At 43.4% G+C, this 12,838-nt stretch overlaps 1 protein-coding gene across 9 annotated transcripts in view; it reads left to right on the plus strand.

Annotated features, from left to right (window-relative positions):
* The window catches only part of FNIP2 (folliculin interacting protein 2), a 165,168-nt gene that overhangs the window by 102,860 nt on the left and 49,470 nt on the right, over positions 1-12,838 (plus strand). For 8 of the 9 annotated variants that reach the window (XM_023558486.2, XM_023558481.2, XM_023558478.2 and 5 more), the window contains 5 exons: positions 231-360; positions 6,709-6,910; positions 7,246-7,334; positions 10,253-10,399; positions 10,674-10,843. In XM_023558486.2, coding sequence (XP_023414254.2) covers positions 231-360; positions 6,709-6,910; positions 7,246-7,334; positions 10,253-10,399; positions 10,674-10,843 — 738 coding nt within the window. The remainder of the gene's footprint in view (positions 1-230; positions 361-6,708; positions 6,911-7,245; positions 7,335-10,252; positions 10,400-10,673; positions 10,844-12,838) is intronic. The other variant, XM_023558485.2, reaches the window with a different exon arrangement.

The raw sequence follows: 12,838 nt of genomic DNA on the forward strand, positions 1-12,838 counted from the left end.
GGGCCTAGAGTTCATGCACTTGCTGTCTGTGATCCTTGTTCTCTTTAATTTGTTTTCCTTTTTAAAGGACACTTTCCTGTTTGCTCTACTGAAATCTTCGTAAGAGAGAAACTATAGTCTCCCCCTGCTGGATGTGACTGCTGGAACCTGAAATTTTAGCTTAATTAGCATGTGTTTAAGTAGCTACGTAATACTCACGTATTTCAACTTTCAAATTGTCTATCCCACAGCCTCGCTCAGCAGCCTGTTGATCACACCTTTCCCATCTCCAAGCCCCTCCACATCCTCTTCCAGTAGTTACCAGCGCCGCTGGCTTCGAAGTCAGACAACGAGTTTGGAAAATGGCATCGTCCCAAGGAGGTGAGTAGCAACTGGAAACCATCGGGGCACCAGACCCCGCCCTGCACTTGTCTGTTGTTGACAAAAAGGAGGACTAAAACGTTCTGGCTGCAGCTTAGCCTGAAAGCTTGCAAGTTCTATGGAAAGAATAAATAAAAGCTAGAGAATATATCCTAGTTTGGGAAACACTGGAAAACATCTGGGTGGTTGAACCGCGTATGCACTAGATTTGGTACTAGTTTAAAATGAGTGCACTTACTCTGTAAACTGGCTCTGTTTCAGAACAGTTCTTACAAACAAGAAGGGTGAAATAAACCCCTTCCTTCTCTTACAATGATAGCTGTGCAATATTTGAAAATATATAAACTCAAGAGTTCGTGATATAGTTACTGTCTTTGTAAACCTTAAATTCTTAAACTAACCAGACGTGGGTGTGTTAACAGAGAGAGCATCAAGGCATTTTCTCCCATCCTCTCAGTGGTTTTATTTTGGATCTAAAGCTTAGTTGTGTGGAAAGTATACACTTTTGGCTTATTATACTATTAGATTAGTAGCTTCCAACCGTTTTTTACCTACAGCCTCAAAACTTAACAGTATAGATAGGTTTTGTGTGTGGAAATTCACACGTACATTGATCGGCTAGGAGCCCCCATGAGCAAGGAGCTGTGAAGATGTAAAGATGGCTCCGCTGTGCGCCTGCACCTGCGTGGTTTATGGACTAGAAGGGAACATGACGTGCACATAAATAATGGCCTGAGATAGAAAGTGAGAAATGCCGTATGGAAGCATAGGAAAGGGCTTGGGAGTAGTCAGAGGAGGGAGAGAATGCTTGCAGTGGTGGCCGGGGGAGGAATTGGTGAATCCTCCTGGAGGAGATGGTACTAAAAGCACAGGCTGTGAAACAAGGGGTCAGGGTGCGTGGTCAGCACACATCAGCCGCTGGCCTCCCTTCTCCTAGGTAGCTCGACAGGAGGAAAATAATGTAGCTGCGTCACTCACTGAGGAGCTGTGTTTTGGTTGGTGGCTTTGTGTGGAATGGTTAAGAGCTTAGAACTTGGCGTGGGGTCTAGTTCTAGCTCTGCCGCTCACTAGATGTATGGTCGGAGGAGACACCTGGATTCTGAGCATCCTTTCCTCACCTGCTGTGTGATAAATGGTACTCTTGCCTGCCTCAGAGCACTGCTGGAGGGTTGAATTAGGTAAAGCAGGTCAAGTGTTAGCCCACGACATGGGCCATGATAAATAAATATTGGTCAGAGCATTGTTGGAGGGTTAAATTAGATAAAGCAAGTCAAGTGTTAGCCCATGGGATTGGCTATGATAAATAAATATTGGTCAGCACGACTTCCTGTCATTATTTTCATCATTATCATTACCAGTGCTGAGCTGATGGAGAAGACACCTCCACCGTTATCACTGTCGTTCTGGCGACTTCTGTGACTAGAAGACATGCCCTTGGAGTCCTTCCCCTTTAGATAGCTTGTCTTTGCTAAAAATGCTTTTCCAGACCTTTCCAGGTTAGATCTAAAGTTGAATAGCGTTCCTCAACCCACTTCTCCAAAATCCTTGAGCACCCTAATTTGAGTGGAGATGTGGCATTGGAAACCAAATGAATCTCTAGTGAACTTACACCTAAAGTAAGTATCTCGAATTCAGAAAGCCTGCGTATATAGTTAGAACTGACTTCATAATTTGTGGGGCCAGTGCAAATAAAAATCTGGCCCCTTTGGTTAAATGACAGGGAAAAAGTGCTGTTAAAGGTGCTAAAATATAAAGCTTTTTCTTTAAAAATACTTTACTTATAAAACATAATCCAAACCAAACCAGACCCACTGCCGTCGAGTCAATTCCAACTCATAGCAACCCTATAGGACAGAGTAGAACTGCCCCATAGAGTTTCCAAGGATCTCCTGGTGGATTCTAACTACTGACCTTTTGGTTAGCAGCTGTAGCTCTTAACCGCTATGCCACCAGGGTTCCCATAAAATATAATAAAACCAAAAATAAAAACCAAACCGTTTGCCATCTAGTCAATTACGACTCACAGTGACCCTATAGAACAGAGCAGAACTGCCCCATAGGGTTTCCAGGGAGCGGCTGGTGGATTCACACTGCTGACCTTTTGGTTAGCAGCCGTAGCTCTTGATCATTCTACCAGTAGTGATATGTGAATAACATAAACTATCAATTGCAAAATACAGTATTTTTGGTGCCATAATTTTATATAACATGATAAATAATACTACTTTATTAATGTGATATCTTGATTCATCATAAGATTTTTGTGGGTCGCTTTTCTGCAAATTCATTTGTTAGATCATCAAAATTTATACTTTTAACAGCTTCATTTTCAGTCACTATAACCAGTCGATCCTGGCAAATGCAAGGTGACAGATAATTTTTGATAATTTTTTCATTTTGAAAAGGATCTTTCTGCTAATGCAACTATTGCTGGGGCTTTTGAGAGTATTTTATAGGTTGTGACAGCATTGGAACACATTTCTGGTAACTTTCAAAATAGAAATTTTAGTACATCTAAATCAGATGATTTCTGTGGATCTGTTTCTCTGAAAGAATTTAATTCTTCACACACATGCATTGCATGTAAGTCTTAATTTTAAGTGTAAACTTATGAATGTTGTTTTAGTGTGTCCTCTGACATTTCCTGTGGAGGTCTTACAAGAAACCAAAACTATCTTTACGAGTTATATATAATTCAAAAACATTTTTTTTATGCATTCTATCACTGTGTCTTCAACTTTGAGGATTAATTTTTAAAATGGTCTTCCTCACTAATAATTTGTTCATCTGAAGACTCATATGAAAGCAATGTTCTTTTCTGTCCAATGCATTTCATTTCTATTCTATGGATATTTCCTTTGTAATGTTGTAGCAGTTTTCATACCCAGAGATTATAAACTCTCTGAAGAATTCTAGTAACCCCTGATGTATGCTTTACTGCAGTGTCTGTGTGTAGGCTTTTATGTCATCATAATTACCGTCCTGGCGTGCAGGCTGGAGAGTTCATATTTGTGCAGACTCCATAGGGATTGGCTTTGAGGCAGCCTACCCCCTCAGGTCCCAGGGCTACCTGAGCCCCTCCTCCCTCTCCTGGCTGTCGTGGCTGCTGCTGCTGCTGCTGTCACAGGCACCAATCTGGGCCCAGGTCCCAGCCTGGCCGACCTGGGGTCCCGGGGCATCCTGCCTGAACACCATGCCAATTGTTCAGTGCCAGGCTACATGCCATGCCCACGGGCTGAGCCCACCCGTGCTGCTCTGCCGCCCAGAGTCTCCACTGCTCACGTGCCTACTCCATGAGACATCTCTTAGAGAACACAGGTTCGAAGATGAAGTCACTGAGAACTTCAAGATGGCAGCAGCAGAACGTTGGTACCTTCCGAGGGTGGGCCCTGTGCGTGCATGCACGCGGGTCATCTGCCCACAGACCAGCCAGTGCGGCACTGTTTGAGAATGCAGGTACAGCAGGTACTTCGAGTTGACCTGTTCTTTCACAGACCCTTCATCCTTCATTTAAAGGATATTTCATTTGAACACTCCCTTTGGCAGGTGTGTGGATGGGAAAATTAGTTTCTTATTCTAGAAACATGGGAACAGTGGGCACCAAAAATTATGATTGCCTCTGGCTTTGAGAGAAAATTCACAGCCGTCAAAACACTTCCTTCCTAAGAAAGTTAAAGCCTATAGTCAGGGATGATATTAAAAATCCTGAACAGCTGGTTCCATGCTAACACCCATGCCTGCACCCCCTGCTATGTCGGCGTTAAGCTTGGTTACAGGATGGGGAGCGGGGCTCCGTCATTGACTACCTGGTGCACAAGTATTGCCTGTGGTGGAAGAGAAAAACAAAAATCCAAACCCATTGCCATTGAGTTGATTCCAACTCATGTGACCCTGTGTGTTACAGAGTAGAACTGAGCCCCATAGGGTTTTGTTGATTGTGATCTTTAAGGAAACAGTTTGCTGGGGCTTTCTTCTGCAGAGCCGTTGAACGGGTTCACACCACCACCCTTTAGGTTAGCAGCTGATCACAAACCACTTGTGCCAGCCAAGAATTTTGGTGGGAGAGAAGCTGCAGAGATTTCATGACCTAGTAGAGCTATTGAAACCCTAAAGGAGTGATACATAATGACCCAGAAAGGCTTTTGATTTGAAGTATGAAATTGAGCCAACCATAAAAAGTTGCACATGGGATGTTTTTTGGCCTATAAAAATGGCAGTTTCATACGGCCCAAAGCTGACATAAACGACTGTTGGACTGAGCAGTCTTGATACCAATGATAGATTATTGAGATATGACTACATAATCAGTTTTTGCTTTGTTTATGATCTCAAATGTTTATAATGCACGTACATGCGTATTCATCAAACCAGCGAAACAAAACCCACTGCCGTCGAGTCGATTTCCACTCATAGTGACCCTATAGGACAGAGTAGAACTGCCCCATAGAGTTTCCCAGGAGTGCCTGGCAGATTTGAACTGCAGACCTCTTGATTAGCAGCCGTAGCACTTAACCACTACACCACCAGGGTTTCCTGTAGGTGCCAATAAAATTCTCTTCGATTGCTTTATATGGAAACGATTTAAATGCACAGTTGTGATCTTCCCACACTCGACTTAATGCCCCGTGGTTGCCTGTCAGCTGAGATAACAGCTCCAGCTATTTCCGCTCAGTGCTGCAGCTGGCACAGTCCTTCCCGTGGCATAAGCACGGCAGACTGGTCATTTCCAATACCCAAGGAAGTCTGAGTCCCAGACTGGAAGACAGGAATCCTGAGTTCTAACTCCAGCACTGTCACTTGGAAGTTTTCTGTTCCCAAGGCAAGTTGACAATCACTCTGCCTCGGTTCCACATTTGCACATGGTCGTGTACTTTACGTAGTGACTTGGGTGGTGAAGTATTCAGAAGAATACTGAAATTTTCTAAACATTCTTTTATTGTATAATTTAAAAATATACCACATAACTTGATTTATTCCGATTTGCATGGTTGATCCAAGACTACAGAAGAAGGCCCAGTTGCCTTAGAGTTCAGTAGAGCTGTCCACCCTATTACAGCTGTGGAAGGTTTTCAGGAAAACAGTAGGTGGCGCTCTCTCCTGTGTTACAGCTAATGAGAGAGCTGGTTATTGTTTATAGAGGCGAGATGAAGGGGATGTGTAAAGTATACAGGGTTCAGTGTTTCTTACAACTTGATTACTGAAGACCAGATTGGCCTGAAGAGGAATAAGCTGATATAGTCGTTTTACTTTTGAAAAAGAAGGGAGATAGGAGATGTCAGACAGGAAGGAAAGGATTACAAGAAGGTATTGGTGTATTCTAAACTCAGAAGAATTTCCTGTACGGAAACTGGTGCAGGAAAACAAGGTTATAGTCTAGGTATTTGGAAGAAAGAAGGGAGCACTGTATGAAACTATGTGAAACCAGTGAGAGAGTCTCAAGAGGGTTTTTGGTTTTTTGTCAAGCAGATGGTTAGAATGTGGAGATTTCTCAGAGAAAACAGCAGCAGCACCTGGTGTGTCCCTTGCTTTGGTGTTTTTGCAGAAAATCCAATTCTTTGATTTTCACTCCTGCTGTTAGCAAGTATTCAGTAGCTATGCTGGCTTTTCAGAGTAGTTGAGAGAGTGAGAATACCCATGTGGTTAGGCGTGTTTGTGATGCTTACCTGGTAAGACCAATTGAGTGTGTATTCAGAAATGATTGGCTTCATGGCTCTGTTATTGTAGAACCAGAGTTTCACGGAAGAATCTTAAGTGTTTTTGAGAATTTGACTTGTAACAAGAGAGGTGGGTCTTTCCGTTTGGAGAACTTCCTGTAGAGCCAAATCACAGGGCTGACTCTGAGCGTTTAGAAGGGCAACTTCTAACTTTATCCAGTAGTTTTAATAACCTTGGCAAAGTGAGCCTTGGCATTTAGAGTTTAGACTTACCAGTAAATATCCAAACATGACCTTTTGTTGAACAGAATACCATGTAGGATCGTTTCTCTTCCAATGTTTTCACTTTTTGGTGTCCCTCAGCCAAAACAAAGGGCCTATGTTTGAGCAAACAGATGTTTTATACCCTTTCTAAATACTACCAGTCTGACAGTCAGATAACCCAAGGGAAGAGGAGTAGGAGTCTGACAATGGGACATTTAAAATTACTTTTAGTTGTCGTATGTTTCTTCTCCTGTTAGGATAAAACCGTGACAGAGAATTACACACAAGAATGAAGCAGAGGTAGATGAACTCTTGGTTAAGACCCCGGGTTTTCTGAATTGGCTTTTTGAGTGTTGACCCTTGGCATTACCACTACCTGCAGTATGATTCACTGGAGCGTGGCACCTTTTCAAAACTATTGTTCTTCCAGGTCAACTGACGAGACGTTCAGCTTGGCTGAAGAAACCTGCAGTTCTAACCCAGCCATAGTTCGGAGGAAGAAAATTGCCATAAGTATCATCTTTTCCCTGTGTGAGAAAGAAGAAGCACAAAGAAATTTCCAGGACTTCTTTTTTTCTCATTTCCCGCTGTTTGAATCTCACATGAACAGACTGAAGAGTGCAATTGAAAAGGTAATAGGAGTGTAATCCAGTGTCAAATGGAGCAGCAGTGTGCAATTATGGGGCCTGTAAAGACGGTGCAGGCTGTTTGTTTACGTATCAGATAACTTGCCTCGAGAAGATGCATCGCCGCAGCAGGGGTAGATGCTCATGCACTTGGTGTTAGATATCAGATACTGGAGTGCTTTTGGAAAGGAAATTGCCACTTTCTGAGGGCTTAAGTCATTATTACCTTGAGTGCTTGTAATTGACCATAATTGATCACTGTCTTTTATTAATGAAGCCCCATAGATAAGTTATAAAGGAATTTATTCTCAGTAATTTGGTTTGTTTTCTCGTCAATGAAGGCCATGATCTCCTGTAGGAAGATAGCAGAATCCAGTCACCGAGTCCAGTTTTACATTAGCCGCCTGATGGAAGCCCTGGGAGAATTCAGGTAAGTAGGTAAAGTTTGGCAAATCCAAGAGGGGAAATACATAAGCAAATAGCAGCAGCAGCCATGGATGTAGGGCTACAGAGAGACTGTGACTTGGAAGAATTGGGTGGGATAACTAGTCACTTTAACTAACAGCTCCTTCCTTCAAGATGAAAACTGAGACCAAATTAAGCAAAAAATGTAAGTAATTAATGCTAAGTAACCCTCACTGAACCCCTTGCCCTCAAGTTGAATCTGACTCATAGCGACCTTACAGGACAAGGTAGAACTGCCCCGTAGAGTTTCCGCAGCTGTTATCTTTATTGAAAGGAGCCCTGGTGGTGCAGTGGTTAAGCACTCGGTTGCTAACCAAAAGGTAAGCAGTTCGAATCCACCAGCCACTCCTCGGGAGAAGGATGTGGCAGTCTGCTTCCGTAACGATTTACAGCTTTGGAAACTATGGGGCAGTTCTGCTCTGCCCTTTAGAGTCACTCTGAGTTGGAATCAACTCCACGGCAATGGGTTTTGGGGTGGGTAATCCCTGATAGCCCTTGATATGGGATGAACGTGGAAAAATAACATTAGCTGTCTCTTATGAGCCTGTTTATTATCCTGTGTCATCCTTACAGAACCCCTAAGGGTAAGCACTATTAACTTCATTTTAAAAATGTAGAAACTTGAATTCAGAGGCGCTTGTCCAAAGCATAAATGGAGAGAGTATGTGTGTCAGAGAGATAAACATTCCACTTTGCCAGGACAATCCTAGTTTATGCCCATTGTCCTGGGATAACATGAATAGCACCCCCTTTCACTCACATGGAGCCCTGGTGGCGCACTGGTTAAAAGCTTAGGCTGCTAACCAAAAGGTCGGCAGTTCAAATCCACCACCCACTCCTTAGAAATCCTATAGGGCAGTTATACTCTGTCTACAGGGTCGCTATGGGTTGGAATCGGCTCGATGGCAGTGGGCTTGTTATTTATTTATTTTTTTTCACTCTCGTGTGTGTCCTGGTTTGGACGTTAAATTATGTGGTCACCCTACTATGTCTTCATAATTTTTATTTGATTTGTACTCTGGAGACTGGCTTTCTAAAGTCCTCGCTCCTAGTATGCGGGTAGACAGGTAATCTGCTCTGGGTAGCAGGTGGGCTTCTCTACCACCACGCTGAGCTGAGATTGTTGCGCCATGTCCTAAAGCCACTTTCTCAGTGGTCAAGAGCTAATGAGTCAAACTGCTACTGCTTAGCCAAGAGATAAATAATTTTGCAATTCTTAGAATGTTAGAACATTTTTGTGTGCTTAAGGTACATATGGTGGTGAACTCTGTAATGCTACTTTGAGCAAAATCACCAGCCTTTTTTGGACTCCGGTTTATGTATAAAGTACCCAGGCACTCAGATAATACATTAGTTATCTAGTGAGCCCTGGTGGGGTAGTGGTTAAGCAGTTGGCTGCTAACCAAAAGGTCGGCGATTTGAACCCACCAGCTGCTCCTTGGAAACCCTATGGGGCAGTTCTACTCTGTCCTGTAGGGCCGCTATGAGAGGAATCGATAGCAGTGGGCTTGGGTTTTTTCGGTTTTAGTGACCATTAAGTGGGTGGTTGTTTTTTTTAAGTCTGAAGAGGCATATTTTAGAAATAATGTGAAGCTGTGCTTTTTGATGGCTGTCTGATTATTAGTAAACCATAGCGCAGTTTGTGTGGACAGCACTGAGTTCTACCTGTTGCTCTGCTCTAGTCTGGCTAGAAGCTGACTTGTGCTTGAGAGTCTGGGTAACAGTTTAACTGAATATCAATTTTTAGGGGTCAAGAACCTGAAAGTAGAGAACCAGAAAGCCTCACTGTTTATACAGACAGGCCTTGTTCTTACTTCAACAATCAAGTTAGAAATGGCAACAAAACAGAGAGACCTTAGGTTTTAGTAAATGAGTCCCAGTTCCATGTAACCATAACTTGGTGTTGCTATTTAGCTCAGCAAATGCTCAGTTTTGGTGAGGTGGAGTTCTCTTGTGCCTCAGTTCTTTCACACACATGTTTAGAACATCAGCTCAGAGAATGTCTCATATGACTTGATTTGGGAAGAGATGTTTTATGTTCTGAGATAGAGTGGCCTCTTACCCAGTGGAGGTCCTGAGCTAAGTCAGTATGCTCTTTGCAAAAACGCTCATGAGTTACATAGCTTAGAGTAGAGCCTTCTGTAGCAGGCATTGGGTGACCTGCATTCTTATCCTGACGTTGTCATTAAATATTTGTTCCTTGCTCAAGTAACTTTATCTCCCTAGGCCTCAGTTTCTTAATCTGCAAGGTGAGAGAACTGGACCAGTTTCTCCGATTGCTTACAGCTGCAAGAATTGGGTTCTGTTAGTCCATATAAGCCTAAGTATATGGTATAGTAAAGAAGAGCTGTTTGTGTAGTTTTTCGTCTGAAATGAATAGGGTGCTTTAGCTCAGAGAACTGAAGCATTAACCAGAAGTTAGGAGAGCTGGGTTGTCTCTGGTTACATTTTCAGTATAGCTTATACTTCACCCTTTACTTCCTTGGCATAGAATCTAATACACAAGGGACTGGAAAATAAATTGTTTTTAAAACGAGCATTTTATGTTAGGGGTTAGCATACTTCTTCTGTGAAGGGACAGATAATAAACATTTTAGGCTTTGCAGGCTGTAGGGCCTCTGTTGCAACTACTCACCTTTGCCACTGTGCTGAGAAAGCAGCCACAGATAATATGTAAGTGAATGGCCGTGTTCCAATAAAACTTTATTTACAAAATCAATAGCAGTCAGATTTGTCCTGTGGGCCATGGTTTATAGACCCATTTTATATACTGCTTGAATTAGGAACCCCACAGACCTAAATTTTTGTTTTCTTCTTTATTCTTTCATACAAGTTACCCAAAATAATATTTGTGGCAATTTTGTGTACCCCTTCTTCTCATAGAGGGACTATCTGGAACTTGTATTCTGTTCCAAGGATAGCAGAACCCATATGGCTTACCATGATGTCCAGCACTTTGGAAAAAACCCAGCTCTGCCAGCGCTTTCTCAAGGAGTTTACCCTTCTGATAGAACAGATCAACAAAAACCAGTAAGCTTCAGCTCTCTGGAGACTTGGGTTTGCACGTGTGCAAGTTCCATGGGCAGTGTACGTACAAAAACCAGTAAGCTTCAGCTCTCTGGAGACTTGGATTTGCGCGTGTGCAAGTTCCACGGGCAGTGTACGTACAAAAACCAGTAAGCTTCAGCTCTCTGGAGACTTGGGTTTGCGCGTGTGCAAGTTCCACGGGCAGTGTACGTGCCGTATATGATGTGCCTCACCCTTCACTGACTCATCCGCTTGTGTTTTCTTTCATTTCTCCAAGGTTTTTTGCTGCCTTACTGACTGCAGTGCTAACCTACCACCTGGCCTGGGTACCGACTGTCATGCCTGTTGACCACCCTCCCATTAAAGCCTTCTCGGAGAAACGCACCTCCCAGTCCGTGAACATGCTGGCCAAAACACACCCGTATAACCCTCTCTGGGCGCAGCTGGGTTAGTACCTGATATGAGTCTTCAGAGGGTGTATGGGGTCGGACAGGAGAAATGTTAGACTTTGTAGTTTACACTGGCTATCCACCAGTAATCCAGGGCTTGTCATCGGGCAGGCAGGGAGCAGGAGGCTGGCCCATGGATTCCAGTTGTAAGGTGACCACCTCCCTCTTTTTTCCCCCTACTAGCAGCTTTGTCCTATGCTTTTAAAGCAGTATAAGTAAATTGTGTTCTCCCATACCATGGTGGCTGTAAACCCTAGAGCCGGCTTTCTCAGACTCAACACCACTGACAGTTTGGACCAGGTAGTTTTTTGCTGGAAGTGGGTTGGGGTGGGTAGCCATCTTGTGTACTGCAGGATGTTTAGCAGTATCCCCGGCCTTTATTCACTAGATGCCAGTAGAAACATGCCCCGCCCTCGCCCCTTATGACAATCAAAAATGTCTCCAGACATTGCTATATGTCCCCTGGAGGGCAACATTGCCCCCTAGCTGAGAACCGCTTCCCTAGAGAATAGACTGGGTGGAAGAAAGACAGGAGAGAAAAAAATCTATAACACGACATAATGCCAGCATCTTTTTAACTTTCCTTAAGTCAGAAATCTTGTCTTTCTCTATACTGCTCACTTGCAGCTACTTGGTAGCATTTATTTTCTCAAAGTTTTAGACTCAGGCGTAGCATTGGAATCTAACGCGTTGGCATAGTTGGTTACAGAGTTTGGGACTTATGGGGCCAGAGCTGCATGTTTAGGTTCATGTGGAGGAGAGGTGTACTCTAGACCTCTCAATCCAGTACATTTAGAATGAAAAACAAAACACACACACTCAGTTCTACACTCTGTGCTAGATGCCAAAGACATGGCCCGAGTAACACATCCTGCCTCGCCTCAGGAAGCTAGATGCTGGCCTAATAGAGGAGGCAGATTTGTCTTCAGACAATTTCAACATCCCGTTGACAGGAGTGTGCAAGAGAGACAATATAGCATCGTGGTTGAGAGCGTGGTTACCAGAGCTGAAGTGCCTAGATTGACTCTTAATCTCCATCACTTACCAACAGAATGACCACGAGCATGTTACTTAACTTCTCTTTGCCTCAGTTTCTTCATCTGTAAAATGGTTGCTGTGGGTGTCAAATTAGTTATATACACTCATGGACCACGCCTACTACAACCTCTGCCAGATTGAGCCCAGAACAACTAGATGGTGCCCGACTACCACCACCAACTGCTCTGACAGAGATCACAATAAAGGGTCCCAGACAGAGTGAGAAAAATGTGGAACAAAATTCAAATTTACACAGATATACACAGAAATGACCGGACTTGCTGCTCTGACAGAGACTGGAGAAACCCCAAGAGTATGGCCCCCAGGATACCCTTTTAACTCAGTACTGGAGTCACTCCTGAGGTTCATGCTTCAGCCAAAGTTTGGACAGGTCTATAGGGCAAATAACACACATGAAGAACATGCTCCGTAGTTCAGTCACGTGTACGAGACGAAATGGGCACACCAGCCCAAAAGCAGAGACAAGGAGCAGGAAGGGACAGAAAAAACTGGACGAATGGAAACAGGGAACCGGGGTGGAGAAGGGGAGGGTGTTGACACATTGTGGGGTTGGCAACCAGTGTCGTAAAACAGTTTGTGTTTTAATTGTTTGAGAAACTAATTTGCTGTACAGACCACAATAAAAAAAATTGGTTATATACATACAGAGCATCTTTGTTTTTGATGCGCTGATGCTGACACTAATATTGGAAGGGCACCCAGAGAGATAGGGTGAGGGGATGGTGGCAGTGCCCAAGGAAGGCTGAGTGAAGGAAAGCCTAAGGTGGCATTTCCCAGAAAAAGAAGTAGGGACTGGGGAACACACTACAGTCTTAGACAAAAGCATGTTATAATAACACTGAAAAGTTGACACCATGAGTAAAATACTGTTTTAAGTGCTTTTCACAGTAATTATTAATAAATTAATTAATTAGATCCTCATTGAATCCTTATT

Source organism: Loxodonta africana, chromosome 13, assembly GCF_030014295.1.
Source record: "Loxodonta africana isolate mLoxAfr1 chromosome 13, mLoxAfr1.hap2, whole genome shotgun sequence".
In the NCBI taxonomy this organism is placed as follows: domain Eukaryota; kingdom Metazoa; phylum Chordata; class Mammalia; order Proboscidea; family Elephantidae; genus Loxodonta; species Loxodonta africana.